General features: G+C 38.1%; 1 protein-coding gene across 1 annotated transcript in view; it reads right to left on the bottom strand.

Moving 5' to 3' along the window:
- The window catches only part of NID1 (nidogen 1), a 105,302-nt gene extending 90,845 nt beyond the window's left edge, over nt 1–14,457 (bottom strand). The window contains exon 1 of the mRNA XM_051993555.1: nt 14,078–14,457. Within this exon, the coding sequence (XP_051849515.1) occupies nt 14,078–14,329 (252 nt within the window). The 5' untranslated portion in view covers nt 14,330–14,457. The remainder of the gene's footprint in view (nt 1–14,077) is intronic.
- Nucleotides 14,458–18,747: the final 4,290 nt, after the last annotated feature.

The following is an 18,747-nucleotide window of genomic DNA, read 5'->3' as shown; positions in this document are numbered from 1 at the left end:
ATATTTCAGCATTCTCCTTTATGCTACAAATTACTACTTTCCTTGAGTTTGTAAAAAAAAAAAAAGTAGCTAAAAAGGCCTTGGCAATTCCCCATTACATTATTTGTGTCCCCAGTATTATGTTTGCAAACATCTCACTCTTCTTTCAAATTCACAGATGGTGACAAATTCCATTATTGCAATAGAACTCCCATTTTTATAGTCTTTTTCTTTTAATCTCTACGGACCATAATTTTTTTAAATTAATTTTTCTAGACCTCCCCTAATATATGGAATCAAAATTAGCATTCCATGCACACTTCAAAGGGCAATAACATAAATACCAAGACCATAAATCTAAATAGTCAACTCTATTTCTGAGTTGATCGGCAAGTTTGTACATTTGAGAGATTTGTCTTTTCTTTTTATCATCTGTGGACTTTAGCTTCTGAAAACTTCTATGCTCATAATGGGAGGAAGGAAAAAGAAGGGTAGCTGAAATAAGGCAAGATTACAAACTTGCCTTGAAAAAGGCTTGATAGTCTTAGAGACCTTAAAAAAGATGAGGAAAAAATGGGTGATTTTGGCAAAACTTGTGGGAAGAGTTTGAGAATTTTGAAGTATTTGGATTTGTCTGAACTGCCTCAAAGTTTGTTCCAAAGTAGAAAAAAAAAATTTGCAACCTATGAAACAAAGATGGTTAGAAAAAAAACCTTCCTCTGACCAAATTTTGGGTAGCAGTTTCCCAGAATTAAGTGGTACAGACATTATTTTCCAGATGCAAATGGGCAGACTATGGAAAAGGAAGTGAAAGAAGGAATTTCACACAGACACTCTCACATTTGCCCTTCTCTCTTTCCTCCCAAAGATATAGTGTTGCACAAACAGCAGTTAAAGTTACATGTGGGAGTGTGGGAAAGGAACTCACTTTCTTAAAGCACAAGGTTTTGGCAGCTACAAGCTGCTCGTAGGTAATTGTAGCATATGCTTCTAGGGACCACATGGGTTTTCATTTAAATGGCCATTTCCGAATGGAGTTTAAATCAATGCAGCAACTTTGAAAAATACTTCTAAGGCCTCCAGGAAACTAAGATGCAGGAGTAGCAATCGCAAGACATGAATCATCAACCTTGAAATGTACTTTCTTCACTGGGATGCTGGGAAGATCAATTTTATTTTCAAATAATTATTTATAAAGTGCTACAAACTTCTTGAAGGAAGAGTATGGAAATGTGTGGTATATTGGGCAAGTATTAGATATGCAATTACAAAAGTCCTGTTATGACTCTGACATTTACCAGTTGTATAAACTAAAGTAAGTCATTTAATCTAATTAACTTCAGTTTCTTCATCTGTACAATGAGAATAAAACTAAATGAACTATCCATAGCACAAGGTTGTGGTGGAGGAGAAGGGAAGGAGCAGGAAAAAATGGAGAAGGGAAAAGGGAGAAGGGAAAGACAGAGGAGGAGAAGGAAGAGAAGATAGAAAAGGAAGAGGAAAAAGAAAAAGAAAAGAAGAAAAAGAAACATCAGCTAACATATAAATAGCACTTTAAGGTTTGTAATGAAATTTACATATATATATGTATATATATATATTTTAATGTTCCATTGAACAAGTTTTTTGACTCCTTGGTCATAGATTTTACAGTTGTGGAATGCATCATATTATGTACCCTGGGGGCATTACATTATGAGCCTAAAAGTTCCTCAGCCAAACTAGATTAGAATGCAATTGGGAAATATTTAACAAAATAATTAAAGACACAATGCAACATAGACTGTATTAAGTTGTGGTTTTCTAAGTCATTCTGAAGTTGCTGGAATCTACTTCTATTGGAGGTGGATACCACTCATGTAACCAATATTTCATTTTCTTATTTAAAGAGTTTAGTAACCTCATTGAACAGAGAAATGTCCTAAATATAATGTGCCCAGATTTCAGCATGGCATTTTGATAAAAATTTCTCACAATTTGTCAAGATGGAGAAATATAAACATATTTTAAAAATACGGATTCAGAAGAGACTGACCAACTGATCCCAGAGAGTCCAGTGGAACATCTCTAATAGAAGACCCAGATATTTATTTTGCCATTGTTTGTATTATGATAAACATTTATAATCAATGACTTAGATGGGGACAAGATAGATTAATGATTAGCAAACTTACTATGTAGTGGTATTGTAGATAAAAGTACTAGGCCTGGAATTTAAAAGTTATGGATTTAAATCTGACCTCTGACATGAAATAGCTGTATGTTTCTGGGCAAATCATAACTTCTGTTTGCCTCAGTTTGTTCAACAATTAAATGGGTGTAATAACACCACCTATTTTGCAAAGTTGTTTTGAGGATCAATAGGATAATATTTACAAAGTACTTAGCATAGTGACTGTTATAAAGTAGGTGCTGTATACTTATCCCTTTCCCCTTATTCCTCTCCCCAAAATTGAAAATAGAAAAATTTTGCCAGTCTCCTTATTGATGACAATGGACTTTCTAACACCTCAGAACCAAATATGTTCTAAAGTAATAATAGCTGACTATATTTGAGGAATTACAAAGCACTTTACAAACATTATCTCATGGAGAAAATGAAAATAGTATTTAATAAGTTGAAATAAAAAGAATGGTTGACTCAGGCCAAGTACACATAGAAGAAAACTTTTGGAAACAAACCTGTTTTAAAAGTATTGAGAAATATATTTTCAAGCTATCTCAAAGAAGGGTAGATATTGAATGATTGGGGAAAAGACATTTAATATTAGCCCAAAATAGTGATTGATAGAACATAATAACCTCTGACTCATGTAATTATCTTTTCATCTCTATAAACTCTTCATAAGAATGAACTACATATTTATCAATTTTATTCTTGATGAGAAGAAAATAAGGAGACTCATGCACAATTTTCTGCAACAAACAATATTGGTTATAAGTCACACAATTGTGTGTGCATAAATAAGTAAATGAAGTAAATGCAACTTAAGGGACAATTAACAAGTCACATTGGAAAAATCAAAGAGATGAAGAATATCTATTCTTCAGACTACAATGTGCAATTAAAAAGCACTCCATCAATGTAAGATATCAATCCATATATTTTGGACAAGCATTATAGAGGTCTCATGAACTGTGACCAAAACTGAACCTAAGGAAGAGGTGGTGGATTGCCTTTTGAAAATAGTACAACATAGTACTTTCAACCATCTCAAGGTGCTCTTGGATCCAAAAACTCATATTTCAGACAGCAATATCCTTTCAGTAATCCTATATGCCTAAATGTCATGGAACATCATAATATCCAAAGAATCAAAATTGTAAGTAATTCAAAGGGCAAAGGAGACTTTTGTAATGAGAATAAGCAGTTTATGAATTACCTACAAGGACTTGTGGGGGGAAAAGAAGTATCAGAAGGATTATTCAGGAAATATATCACCAAAAAAGAGGTAAACTGATCATGTCATGATGCAGGAAGAACAGAAGTTTTATGCTGCATAAAGATCAAGAAAATGTCAAAAGTCTCCTGCATGTTAAGTAGACCTTTATGGACTTTTAAGAGAGACCATGAACAAGAACCACATATGGATGTGTGTGTGTGTGTGTGTGTGTGTGTATAGTGATTAGTACTGTTTGAAGTAGTACCTACATGAAAAAGGTTATCGGTACATGGAAGTACAAAGCTGGATGACAGAATATCTCCACAGAAAGAAATTGTAATCATAAGTAATAAGATGAAATTTAAAGCTCTTGTATACAAGATATATAGAGAATTATTTGAAATACATAAGATCAAAAAGCAGTCACAAATTGAAAAATGACCAAAAGATATGAATAAGTAGTTCTCAAAAGAAGAAATGTAAACTATCAACAACCATATGAAAAAAAAAAAGTTTCCACTTTCTTTCATCTCACTCTCTTCTTAACTGACTTCAAGATGGTTTCTGACACCATCTTTCAACTGAAGCTACTCTCTCCAAAATTACCAATGATATAATTCTCTTTCTTCTATTTTTCCAGTCTTCTGACATCTTACTCCCCTACCCACTCTTCTTTCTGCTCTGAAATCCAGTGAAACTTGTATCCTTGCTATTCCTTATACAAGACCATCCTCCTCTCAAGTCCATACTTTTTGTTTTTTACTGGTTATTCTCAATGTGTGGAATTCTCTCCCTTCTCATCTTTGCTTTCTGTTTTCTCAGAATTTTTTTTTATTATTATCAGCAAACATGAACATTTCAAGTGACTAAGATCTGAAAAAAGAAGGCTGTATGTGGAACTGTGAACTTTTATAACATTTTTAAGTGCATATTAAATTTCTGAGTCTCAGTTCTCTCATCCAGAAAATGGAGTTAATAACTGCTCTACCTACTTCATAAGGTGCTTATGAGAATAAAATTATATAATATATGTAATGGGCTAAAGCTTGGGTTGATGCATTGAGGTCCCAAGCACATGAGGCTAAATAGTAATTGGACCATACTCTATTAATATATAGGCTTGGAGAAAGAATGGCCCCCGCCCACTCTTTGTGCAAGTCCTGATGTGTTGTATAGGAAATGATAATTTTGGTAGGTGGAGGCAGAGGGGTGGGGAGAGAAGCAGGCTGGCATCTTGTTGCAGCTGCTTACATTGCTAATCCCCCTTCACCTCAAAAAGAATAAAGATTGAATATTTTCCCTTAATCTGAATTCCTGACTCTAGCTGATTTTAAAATACGTGGTCATCACATTTTGTGCCCAAGCGTGGGAACCAAGGACCCTACTTTCACTGAAGAAGTCTCCAGTGACCAGGAACTTAGGTGAGTATTGTAATAGACAAACAGGGAACTTATTTTCTTAAAAACTAAACTAGTAACCTTTTGTGGCTGAAATGGGACAGATGCTAGCTAAAGATTCTCCATCCCTTCCCCCCCTAACCCTTCCATCCCCACCCAGGAGTGGCGCTATAGAAAGCCTGCTTAAGCTGATAGAAGGACAAGGGCTACTTATAATTTGGGAACAGATAGCTAGACTTTTGAGTACATTAAAACATACCTCCCCTTGGTTCTTAGAGGAAGAGCAAATCTCTCCAGATAATTGGACATTAATTGGGCAACAGCTCTCCGCATATTACAACGAAAATGGTCCTCATTCAATTTCCATCGAGGCATTCTATTTATACAATATAATACAGTTGGCCTTAAAAAATTGTATAAGTTATAGAAAAAAGAAAAGTTCTAGGAATAGCCAAATGAGGAAGCCTGAGATAAAGGAAGAAGACAATGAACAGATTAATGACCATATCCCCACAGGGCATGGAGACTTAAGTGAGGCTCAAAGGTGGGGTGAATCTGAGGCAGCTTCAGCCCCACCTAAGGAGCAGATAATTGACTCCCCTCCATCAACTCCACCTCTGGGATGGAGAGAGGAGGGGTAGTGGGGGGGAAGGAGGGGGAGTGACAGCACCAGCACCTCCCCCCCAGCATTCAGCCCCTCCTATGACTAGATCGAAAAAGGGACTAATTAAGGCCAAGGCAGAAGGGAGAGATGTATCGGAATTTCAACATCACATTTTTCCTGTAATTCAACAGTTTAATTCTTCAGGTCAAGAAAGTTAGAAAATATACTCCTTTTGATATAGAAATCCTCAAAGACCTGAAAAAGGCTTGCACTCTTTATGGGGCTACATCAGTTTATATTAAGATGTTATTACAGAATTTGGCTTTTGAAATCTTGACCCCCAGTGACTGGAAACCCATAGCAAGGGTATGCCTGGACAAAACTACTTGTGGATTTCTGAATATAGTGAGCTCTGTAGGATACAAGCCCAGCAAAATAGTTAAAGTGGAGTTCATGCTGCAATCACCTGTGACCTACTAACAGGTGTAGGTTCCTATGCAGACGTTGCAGACCAGATTAACTATTCCATGGCAGCATATGAGCAAATTGCTGCTAATGCTATCAAAGCGTGGGCTGCTCTCCACAATAAAGACAACAAGAGTGAGGCCTTCACAAAAATAACACAAGGGTCAAATGAACCCTTTGCTGACTTTGTGGGACGCTTGCAGACAGCTATCACAAGAACAAATGGGGAAAATGCAGTAACAGACATTTTGATAAGGCAACTTGCTAAGGAAAATGCTAATGAGGTTTGCAGAAGAATTATACTAGGACTACTCAAGGATGCTCCTTTAGAGGAGCTCATAATATGCTGTGCCATAGTGGGCACAAATGCCTTTTATAGCCAGGCTATAATGCAGAATTCCCAAGATCCCAACATGGGAAGACAGAGTCTCTTCTGGCAAGGGATTTCTAGAGAGACTCATCAATGCTTTCAGTGTGGTAAAGTTGGGCATCTGAAAGTTCAATGTTGGTATAGAGACAGAATGAGAAAACAGGGTGGGAGAACAAGACCCAATACCCCATTGTCCAAAATACAACAGAGACTTCCATTGGGCCTCAGAATGTAGACAGATTTAGGGAAATGGAATGAGGGGCCCAGCCCCAGGGCCCAAGGCAAAAAACACTTGGGGCATGATGGCAACCAATGGTGCACCGAGAGAATGCCTAGAAGCCCAGTACCCAGACATGACCAATCAGCCAGGAAGACATATGATGGGAGAAGGGGATTATACAGTCAACCAGCCAGGAAGCAACCTGATGGCAGAAAGGAATTACAATTGGGGAGAACAGAGCTGTATGCAGCTGGGACAACTGAGATACCCCCTGGAGAGGTGAAATCTGTTCCTCTCCAGCCTATGGATCCCTTGCCTCCAGGCACAGTAAACTTGACCATTTCACCTCCTTTTTCTACATACAAAACAGTGTCCATCCACACACTGATGTGGGAAACTGGGGAATGTGTAGATAATATCCCAGTCACTAATACAAATAGACAGTGTATGACTTATCATCCAGAAGAAGTAGTAACATCAGGTTTACTCATACAGAATCCTAATAAGCAACCTGGTGATAGTCACCCAGGTTCTGACTCCAGACCACAAAATCCAGGAATATACTGGACAGCAGCAGTAACAGACTGACCTATGCTCACGATCTATATAAATGGCCTACCATTGGAAGGATTGGTAGACACAGGTGCAAATCGTACAGTCATTAGAGGTGCCAACTGGCCCAGTCACTGGCCAAAGATTAAAGCAGACACCTACATGTCTGGAGTAGGAGGATTAATAGCAGCTGAAGTTAGTGCTGCCCCTATGAGATGGACTTTTGAAGTCAAAAACTCTAGGCAATTGAGTAGGAGATGGAAGTCCAGGCTGTGATCCAGCAGTGTTTCTACTGGGCTTATACCCCAAAGAGATACTAAAGAAGGGAAAGGGACCTGTATGTGCCAAAATGTTTGTGGCAGCCCTGTTTGTAGTGGATAGAAACTGGAAATTGAATGGATGCCCATCAATTGAAGAATGGCTGGGTAAATTGTGGTATATGAATGTTATGGAATATTATTGTTCTGTAAGGAACGACCAGCAGGATGAATACAGAGAGGACTGGCGAGACTTACATGAACTGATGCTAAGTGAAATGAGCAGAACCAGGAGATCATTATATACCTCAACAATGATACTGTTTGAGAATGTATTCTGATGGAAGTGGATTTCTTTGACAAAGAGACCTAACTCAGTTGCAATTGATAAATGATGGACAGAAGCAGCTACACCCAAAGAAAAAACACTGGAAAATGAATGCAAACTATTGGCATTTTTGTTTTTCTTCCCAGGTTATTTTTACCTTCTGAATTTACCCTGTGCAACAAGAGAACTGTTCAGTTCTGCAAACATATATTGTATCTAGTATATACTGCAATATATTTAACATATATAGGACTGCTTGCCATCTAGGGGAGGGGGTGGAGGGAGGGAGGAGGAAATTGGAACAGAAGCGAGTGCAAGGGATAATGTTGTAAAAAAAAATTACCCTGGCATGGGTTCTGTCAATAAAAAGTTATTATAAAATTTTTTTAAAATATTGTATCACTTGCAAAATTGATGAACATTCATCTATGTCTTTATCCAAATCATTTAAAAAAACATTAAATAGCACAGGTTCAAGGACAAATTACTTAGTATACTCTACTGAAGCACTCCTGTCCCAATAACTCCAAATCATTAACAATAATTCTGAGTCCAAACATCTATCTAAATCTGATTCCAACTAATTGATTATTGTCTATTCCCTTCTCTCTATCTTCCCCATAAAAAAGATATATTTTGTCAGAAATTCTGCTAACATCTAAGTAAATTGTATGCAAGCATTCCCCTCATCTACTAGTTTAATAATCCTGTCAAAAAAGGAAATGAGATTAGTATGGCATGATGTGTTCTGGATAGTTCTTTGTGATCACCATTTCCCTTTCAATATGTTCATTAATCATCTATTCAAAACATAGAATATTTGAGGAGTTTAATGTTAAACCAATTCATAAAGAAATGTTAGTGCCAGAGACTGAAAGACTTTTAAAATATCAAACAAAGAAATTTCTGTTTTGTTCTAGAGGTAATAGAGAACCTCTGATGTTTCTTGACCAGGCTAGAATCATGGTCAGATTTGTGCTTTAGGAACATCAATTTGACAAGATGAAGGCAGAAAAACCAATTAGGGAGCTACTGCAGGAGTCTAATTGAGAAGTGATAAGTAGCTGAATGATGTTTCTAGCAATTGTGTAGAAAGATGGATCAAAGCAAGGAAAAACAGTAGGAGAAATACTAATTAGGAAGCAGCTGGACGGTACCATAGATAAGACTGCTGGATCTGGAGTCAAAATAATTGGAGTCAACACCTCAATATCTCTGCCTTCCAGGCCCCTTGCACCTTCCCTCCCTCTAAGTGGAGGATAGCTATTAGGAAGTTGCTCCCAGATTCTCCATTTAATGAGAACACTCAGAGCAATCCATTTATTACATCATTTCTTATCTGGTGGCACTCTTCTGCACTTCATCATGCTTTTCTAACCTGTACTTTTCCCTCCTTTTCGACTTCCTTGTTTGTATGATCTTTCTTCCATTAAATGGGAAGCTCCTTGGAGTAAGGATGTCTTTTGCCTTTCTTCCTATTCCCAATACTTAACATAGTGAATTGTATATAAAAGGTGCTTAACAAATGTTTATTGACTGGTAGCCTTAATCTCCTTATCTGTAAAATAGAGATAGTAATAGCACCTAACTCACAATGTTGTAGCCTGGATCTAATGAAGTAAGATAAGTAAAAAACTTTGCGAATCTTAAAACAATACATGAAAGCTAGCTATTAAATTATTATAGTAGAAAATATTAGTGACAGAAAGCCTAGATTCAAATCTTTACTCCGGTACTTATGACCTGTGTCACCTTGGATAAGGTAGTAGAGCAATTCTGCTACACTACTATATGCAAAGTAGGAATGAGATCTTAAATTTAGGAATGACTGTGATGATCTAAAAAGAATTAATCTGAAAAACGTCATACACCAAAATTTATAAAAGCTGATGTTGGGGCAGCTAAATGGCGCAGTAGATAGAACACCAGTCCTGAAGTCAGGAGAACCTGAGTTCAAATCTAGCCTAGAACACTTAATACTTCCTAGTTGTGTGACCCTGGGCAAGTTATTTAATCCCAACTGCCCCAGCCATAAATAAACAAATGAATAAAAGCTGATGTTAGAATAGATGTGGCTGACAGGTGAAATATGTGGAAAATGACTTATGGCGTAATGAAGACAATCTGTCTTGTTATGATACCTCAGAGGAACAGAATGTTTATCTTTTGAATTATAGGTCAGAAGTAGGGAAAGGAGGGTAAGGAATAAGTAGCCAATAGATTTCAGCCTTTTAAAGATGATTTCGGGGGGGGGGTGGGCATTCATTCCACAGAATCACTGACTTAAACTGGTACCCAATTCAGAGAATTTACATGTATTCCTATTAAATTTCATTGTGTTAGACTTGACCCAGTCTTTTTGACTTTCAATTCCTTGATAAAATGTGCTATTCGAGTTTTGTATCATCTGTAAATCTGAGATAGTCAGATATCTAGATGGATGGATGGATGGATGGATGGATAGATAGATAGGTAGATAGGAGGATGAATGGATGGATGGATGGATGTAAGGATAACTAGATGGGATGAATAGAGTGCCTGACTTGGAGTGAGAGGTAAGATTTGAACACAGGTCTTCCTAATTCCATGTGCAGTGGATAGAATGCTGGTCCTGGAGTTAGGAAGCAGTATCTTTTTTAGTTCAAATCTGAAATCAGATACTAGATGTATGATCCTGAGCAAATCACTGAACCTTGTTTGCTCAGTTTTGTACTCTGTAAAATGAGCTGGAGAAGGAAATGGCCAACCACTTTAGTATCTTTACCAAGAAAACCCCAAAGAGAGTCACAAAAAGTCAGACAGGACAGAAAGATGACTAAATGACTAAATATATATACACATATATATTAATAAATATTGATTATTTACCCAAGTTAACACGAGCTCAAGCCTGAGGCATTCCACTGGAACCTCAGACCAAGTTGATATTGTCATTAATTTCATACATATTGTTTGAATCTGGTTACTTAATTAGTTTCAAATTCCTATATGTATATTATCATCCAGCCCCTATGTTTTCACCAGACACTTTATGATAACATTTCTGTAATCTAGATAAATTATATTCACAGTATTCCCTCTCATTTTACAGCTCTATAAAAAAAAGGAAAGAAGATAAGTCTAGTATGACCTTTTCTGGATAAAGCTATCTTGGCTGTTTGTAATTAATACTTCATTTTCTAGATGTTCACTGATTATCTTTTTGATGGTTAGTGATCCAATCTAGAATTTTCCTAGGAAACAAAAACAAGCTCACTGACCTATTATCACTGGCCATTGATCAATGTGGCAGATCCCATATGACATTTTCAGTGACTCAGTGATCTGGCTCAGGAATGAGTATCCAGGCGTGACCTCTTTTTCTTAGTACATAGGCTTGTGTCCAAAGAACAGCTGGTCACATCTGCTGAGCAAGCACTAGGGAGATTGAACTTAGACCTTTCATTTTCATAGAATGGGATAGTATGAAGATACTAGAACAATGTAATATAGGGGCCTATTGAACAAGCCTTCAGGGAGAAAATGCTGAATGTCAAAATGGCTCATCACTCCAATCTATTACAGAAGATCATAGATTTGGAGATGAAAGGGACCTTAGAAGCCATCTACTCCAATTTCTCCATTTTAAAGATCAGTAAATGAAATCCAAAGTTAAATAACTTTCCCAAGTTCACATAGGTGCTAAATAACAAAACCAAGATCCTAAACTATGTCCTCTGACATCATATATGTTACAAAGTCATGCCTCCTGCCTAATTCATAAGCGTTAAATTTTCCTTGCTTTCAGTTTTCACTATACTAAACCTAAGATGTTCTACCTAGCATGTAGAAAGTAATTTTATTAATAACATTAAATATGATTGTTTTAATTCTCATATCTTTTTCTGCAGACCTTAAGGTCATACATGACCTTAAATGCAAGTCTAAACAAGAATCTTTCTTCTGAAATCAGAACCCCTTTCCCATTCTTCCCTTTCTAGAAGTATTACCATTTTCCCCTCACATCCCCCCAAATGAGATTATTTTAGACTCACTTCCTAAATCTAATTTGTCACTATGTTGTGTCATTCTTCTTTGAAATGTATATAGGATTCACATTCCTTTCTTTCCTTATTACCACTTCTCAGACCTAGCCCCAGATTATTTCAATAGTCTCCATCTAGTTTCCTACTATCTATCTTCTGCAGCCCACCTCCAGATACCCCTTCCAAATTAATCTTCCCAAAACACTGCTTTTATTTTGTCTTTAGGACCTAAGAAGCTTTCTTTGCAACCTATCCCACAGGATCCCATAGGAAAGAACCACAGAAAAAATCTTGCAGTAAGTGGGTTCAAACTGTGACTTTAGACAAACTGTTTAACCTCTAATTGCCTTGATTTCCTTTTCTGTAAAATGGGGATAGTTATATTGATAGTAATTGCTGGCCAGGATTACTGTGAAGATCAAATGAAGTTATGGATCTAGAGTGCTTTACAACCGTTAAAGCTTTTATGTCATCTGTGGGACTATCTGAACCTCAGTTTTCTCATCTGTAATGGAAAGAGTTAGACAAGATGCCAGTATTCTGGATCTGGAATCAGAGGACCTGGATTTGATCACTTTGGGCAAGTCAAATAATTTCTCAGAGATTTAGTTTATCGTATATAAAATGAGAAAGTTGGACTGCATAACTTTTAAGGTCCCTTCCAGATTTAAAACTGTTTCTGTAATAGGAAGAAGGAAATAAGTATTTATTAAGCACCTACTGTGTGCCAGGTGTTTTATAAATATTATCTCATTTAATCCTTGAAACAACCCAAGGATAAGTAATACTATTATTATCCTCATTTTGAAGTTGAGGAAATTGAAGCAGAGATTAAGTAATCCATGATTCACACAGTCAAAAAGTATCTGAGGTCAAATTTGAATTCAGGTTTTCCTGACTCCAGACCTACCTATCTGCTGGGTCATGCTGTGACCTCTAAGGTTCCTTTCTAACTCTGTTAGAACTCCAAGAACATCTGTGTGTGTGGCTTTCAAGAGATCTCTTGGCAATGATTCACCTCCCCGAGTAGGCTTATTTTAGAGACAAGACAGCAGTATAATAGCTAGAGAAAATCCTCGGAGGGTTCAGCAATAAAGCCGGCTAAGAGTCCATTCTCTCGGAGTTTCTGACTTAAGGCATTCTTATGGAAAGGAGACAGGCTACACGTGGGCGTTGTCAAAGGCAGAGTTCAACCAGCCCTCTTACAAATCACTTCCATTTAACAGGCAGGATACAATGGTATGTGTGTTTTGTTTTATTTTCCTCACTTCTGGAATGCATGTAATAAATATAAAATATACATGACGGGGAGAGGAAAGGGATGAGATTGGGTTGGGATCAGTAACACTTCACAGGGGAAGCGGTAAGTAATGCAACTTATATAGTTACTAGAAGTTTACCAGAGTTTAGTATATAGAGACAATTTACTAGAAGTCTAGACAGATTTTCTATCATCAGACATGAAGTTCATTAGAACTCGAAAGGTCTCCAACTTTCAATCTTCTTTTAGGACCTTCAATAGTGACAATACAATGCAACAGGAAATTAGATCACAAGGGTTCTCTCAGTCCATTATACGGCTGTCTGGACTCTAAAATAAGCCTACTTAGGGAGGTGAATCATTGCCAAAAGATACCTTGAAAGCCACACACAAAATGCCTCCGAAATCAGCCCTAGGAAGTACAAGGAGATTTCTGCAAGTTAATTACCCAGGGGCAGGGAATCAATCTTAACCCTTTCGCGGAATCATTCTTGACTTTCTATGAGTTGGGCACCATGAAGCATTTGAGCATGGCCCTGGGTTCTCAGCTCTCAGCCGTGCAGTCGGATGAGGGTGATTTAATCCTGGGCTTGTACAGTGTACAAGCTGTACAGTGAAGGTCGTGTGCTCCCTCCTCCAAACTAACAGCACAATGGAAAAATTACAAGCAAAGTTCCCAGGCGCTAAGTCTCCCTTGCATTAGGCCCTTTCTTCTGGAGGAGCGGCAAACTCCGACTTGGAATTGCAAGAGCAACATAAGATAGGGATACCAAAGGGGAGAAAAGGGTGGCTCCCCAAGTTCCTTTCTTCCCTGGACGGCGGAAACCAACGGAAAGGCAACTCCCAAAGATACGCTTTGGGAGAAGTGGAGAGGGAGGTAAAACCGGAGTTGAATGGGAGCGGCGCACAAGAGGCAGTGGAGGCGCGGAAAATAGAAACCCGAGGAGTATAAGGGAGATCCCCCCAAATTCCCCTTGCATTAGACTCTGAGATTGCCTCAGGAGCCCTTCATCTAGTGTCTGGGTCTACACGTCCCTCACGTCGAGTCTCATCTCTCCAAACATTCTTTTCCTTTGGCTAGAGTATGCCCAAATCATCTCTCCCCCCACTCCTCATCTTCCCTTACACACCGACCCAACACACACACACACACACACACACACACACACACACTCACACACTCACACACACACACACACACTCACACTCACACACACACACACGGACTGCACTCACATAGACGGAGGAGACGTCGTATTTGTCATAGAAGTGGATGTTCAAGCGGAGTTCCAAGGCTGGGGAGATGGAGTCGTCCCCAGCTTCCAGCTCCTGGTCCCCCTGTTCGGGTCCGAAAGGGAAGAGTTCTTGCCGGCTTAGACATCCCCCGGGCACGGCGGGCAGAAGCAGCGCCAAGGACAGTAGTAGCACAACCCGCGTCCAGGCACTCATCTTGCCCCTTTTCCTCTTAAGATCCCTGGGGGACAACATGTCCCAGTGAAGGCGCCCCCCAAATCCAAACTTTTCGGAGCTCTAGAAGCTCAACGGGTCCCCAGCGGGCGAGAGGAAGGGTGACGCCCGCAGCCGAGCTGTAATCAGAAGCCCCTCAACAGCCTCTACACGCCTCCAGTTTAGAAATTTCCTAACCGGGAAAGGAAGGGAGCCAAAGGGGGCATGGAGAGAGGAGGGGAAAGGAATATCTACCCAATCAACCTCAGAGGAGCAAGAACCAATAGGAATGAGGAAGGAAGGGTCACTCCTCCGACCCCTCCCCATGTCCAGCAGCTGTTCTGAAGTAAAAAGCTTTGGGACCCTTCCTTGTATACTTTTTCTAGTTTTTTCTCCCCATTTTCCCCCCAGCGTTCTTCATTGAACCCCATCACTGTTCATCATGATATTACGGAACTTAATAATTTCTGGAGGCAAATGAGTACTCCCTCCCGGGAAAAAGGATTAATCTCTGGACCTGGATAAAAGTTTTACTTTTTATAAAATCCTCAATTGGCTTGGCTATTGATTTTATTTTTTAAAGTAGAGCTCTCTTTGGTTTGCAAATAGAGTTCCTTTACAAAACTCCATCAACCCCTTGCATATATCCATTGCCTCGGGAGCTGTAGACTTAAAACAGTTGCTAGTTCCGAGATTAGACTTTAATCAGTTGCAGTTCCGAGGTGTTATCTCCAGCTAGTAGTCTGGAAAGGAACGGCCAGGACAATATTCTTTTTATCACCTAAGTATCCGCTGTGTGTAGTTATTCTATAATACCGATGTTGTTTGCTCTTCCTTCGAACAGGGCTGTGACATGCAAGTGAACTGAATTTGAGGGAGAGCTGTGCAAGGTCATGTGCCTCACTTTCCCCTCTAAAGCCATCTGAATCCCGTGGCCAGATATAGATCGGGATAATTGGAGATGATGCAATGGGAGCCCTTGGCCTTTTTAAACTAAGGTTTTCAACAGGTCTCAGTTTGATTGAGGCCACATCCATCTAGTGATTTGGGCTAGATAAAAATTGAGGAAAAGAATGGCCTTTTTCACCTAGTCAATAAATAAATAAATAAGTTTGAGAGTGGAAGATCCTCAAGGTTTCTGGTCAAAACAGAAATAATTGCTATCCCAGAATATAGAGCTGAAAGATTTTTATTTTATAGAAGTTCAATGTGGTTACCTGGACTTCCAGAACTTCTCAGAGACGGAAAGTAAAAGAGGTATTCTGATCCAAATCTAGTATTTTTTACACCACTTTACACTCTATATGCTAACATTTGTCCAACCTGTGTTCAGTTTGGGCATGAATCCATGTGATGTAAGGTGTCTTCCCGCTTCCCTTTTCCTTCTACCTAACTTACACCTAACTTGATAATCTCCTCAATTTCCTTGGGATCAATTAATATTTCTATGGAGATGATGCCCAGATTTTCATATCCTGTTCTAGTCTCTCTTAAATTAATTGCCTGTTTTCAGCTGTCTCTTGCAAGTTCAAATGGAATTGCATAGATCTCTCAAACTTAGCATGTCCAGAATAAAACTCATTATCTCTTCTTCTCTGCTCAACATTATATTCTACTAAATTTGATGATTCACTTTTACTTTTGAGAGCACAGCCATTCTCTTAGTTATCCAGACTCACAAGTGTTATCTTTAAGTCCTCAATTTAATCTCACATGTCCCATCTGTAGCCAGATCTTGCTTTTTTCTACTTCACAACATTTCTCTGTTCTCATATAAATTTAGTTCATTATCTCTTGTTTGTAAGAATGCTGTAGATTTCTAATTAGTATTCCTTCTTGCCTCAAATCTCTCATTGTTTTCCAATCATCCTCCACTCAGCTGGCAATGTGACTTTTCTAAAGTGTAGATCTGCTTATATCACAATGCTAAATGAGCTACCAAGGCTTTCTATTGCCTTTCTTCCTATTCCCAATACTTAACATAGTGAATTGTATATAAAAGGTGCTTAACAAATGTTTATTGACTGGTAGCCTTAATCTCCTTATCTGTAAAATAGAGATAGTAATAGCACCTAACTCACAATGTTGTAGCCTGGATCTAATGAAGTAAGATAAGTAAAAAACTTTGCGAATCTTAAAACAATACATGAAAGCTAGCTATTAAATTATTATAGTAGAAAATATTAGTGACAGAAAGCCTAGATTCAAATCTTTACTCCGGTACTTATGACCTGTGTCACCTTGGATAAGGTAGTAGAGCAATTCTGCTACACTACTATATGCAAAGTAGGAATGAGATCTTAAATTTAGGAATGACTGTGATGATCTAAAAAGAATTAATCTGAAAAACGTCATACACCAAAATTTATAAAAGCTGATGTTGGGGCAGCTAAATGGCGCAGTAGATAGAACACCAGTCCTGAAGTCAGGAGAACCTGAGTTCAAATCTAGCCTAGAACACTTAATACTTCCTAGTTGTGTGACCCTGGGCAAGTTATTTAATCCCAACTGCCCCAGCCATAAATAAACAAATGAATAAAAGCTGATGTTAGAATAGATGTGGCTGACAGGTGAAATATGTGGAAAATGACTTATGGCGTAATGAAGACAATCTGTCTTGTTATGATACCTCAGAGGAACAGAATGTTTATCTTTTGAATTATAGGTCAGAAGTAGGGAAAGGAGGGTAAGGAATAAGTAGCCAATAGATTTCAGCCTTTTAAAGATGATTTCGGGGGGGGGTGGGCATTCATTCCACAGAATCACTGACTTAAACTGGTACCCAATTCAGAGAATTTACATGTATTCCTATTAAATTTCATTGTGTTAGACTTGACCCAGTCTTTTTGACTTTCAATTCCTTGATAAAATGTGCTATTCGAGTTTTGTATCATCTGTAAATCTGAGATAGTCAGATATCTAGATGGATGGATGGATGGATGGATGGATGGATGGATAGGTAGATAGGAGGATGAATGGATGGATGGATGGATGTAAGGATAACTAGATGGGATGAATAGAGTGCCTGACTTGGAGTGAGAGGTAAGATTTGAACACAGGTCTTCCTAATTCCATGTGCAGTGGATAGAATGCTGGTCCTGGAGTTAGGAAGCAGTATCTTTTTTAGTTCAAATCTGAAATCAGATACTAGATGTATGATCCTGAGCAAATCACTGAACCTTGTTTGCTCAGTTTTGTACTCTGTAAAATGAGCTGGAGAAGGAAATGGCCAACCACTTTAGTATCTTTACCAAGAAAACCCCAAGAGAGTCACAAAAAGTCAGACAGGACAGAAAGATGACTAAATGACTAAATATATATACACATATATATTAATAAATATTGATTATTTACCCAAGTTAACACGAGCTCAAGCCTGAGGCATTCCACTGGAACCTCAGACCAAGTTGATATTGTCATTAATTTCATACATATTGTTTGAATCTGGTTACTTAATTAGTTTCAAATTCCTATATGTATATTATCATCCAGCCCCTATGTTTTCACCAGACACTTTATGATAACATTTCTGTAATCTAGATAAATTATATTCACAGTATTCCCTCTCATTTTACAGCTCTATAAAAAAAAGGAAAGAAGATAAGTCTAGTATGACCTTTTCTGGATAAAGCTATCTTGGCTGTTTGTAATTAATACTTCATTTTCTAGATGTTCACTGATTATCTTTTTGATGGTTAGTGATCCAATCTAGAATTTTCCTAGGAAACAAAAACAAGCTCACTGACCTATTATCACTGGCCATTGATCAATGTGGCAGATCCCATATGACATTTTCAGTGACTCAGTGATCTGGCTCAGGAATGAGTATCCAGGCGTGACCTCTTTTTCTTAGTACATAGGCTTGTGTCCAAAGAACAGCTGGTCACATCTGCTGAGCAAGCACTAGGGAGATTGAACTTAGACCTTTCATTTTCATAGAATGGGATAGTATGAAGATACTAGAACAATGTAATATAGGGGCCTATTGAACAAGCCTTCAGGGAGAAAATGCTGAATGTCAAAATGGCTCATCACTCCAATCTATTACAGAAGATCATAGATTTGGAGATGAAAGGGACCTTAGAAGCCATCTACTCCAATTTCTCCATTTTAAAGATCAGTAAATGAAATCCAAAGTTAAATAACTTTCCCAAGTTCACATAGGTGCTAAATAACAAAACCAAGATCCTAAACTATGTCCTCTGACATCATATATGTTACAAAGTCATGCCTCCTGCCTAATTCATAAGCGTTAAATTTTCCTTGCTTTCAGTTTTCACTATACTAAACCTAAGATGTTCTACCTAGCATGTAGAAAGTAATTTTATTAATAACATTAAATATGATTGTTTTAATTCTCATATCTTTTTCTGCAGACCTTAAGGTCATACATGACCTTAAATGCAAGTCTAAACAAGAATCTTTCTTCTGAAATCAGAACCCCTTTCCCATTCTTCCCT

Source organism: Antechinus flavipes, chromosome 4 (genome assembly GCF_016432865.1).
Source record: "Antechinus flavipes isolate AdamAnt ecotype Samford, QLD, Australia chromosome 4, AdamAnt_v2, whole genome shotgun sequence".
Taxonomy (NCBI): Eukaryota; Metazoa; Chordata; class Mammalia; order Dasyuromorphia; family Dasyuridae; genus Antechinus; species Antechinus flavipes.
Note: the sequence above shows the minus strand (reverse complement) of the source record. Positions and strands in the feature narration are given on the sequence as shown.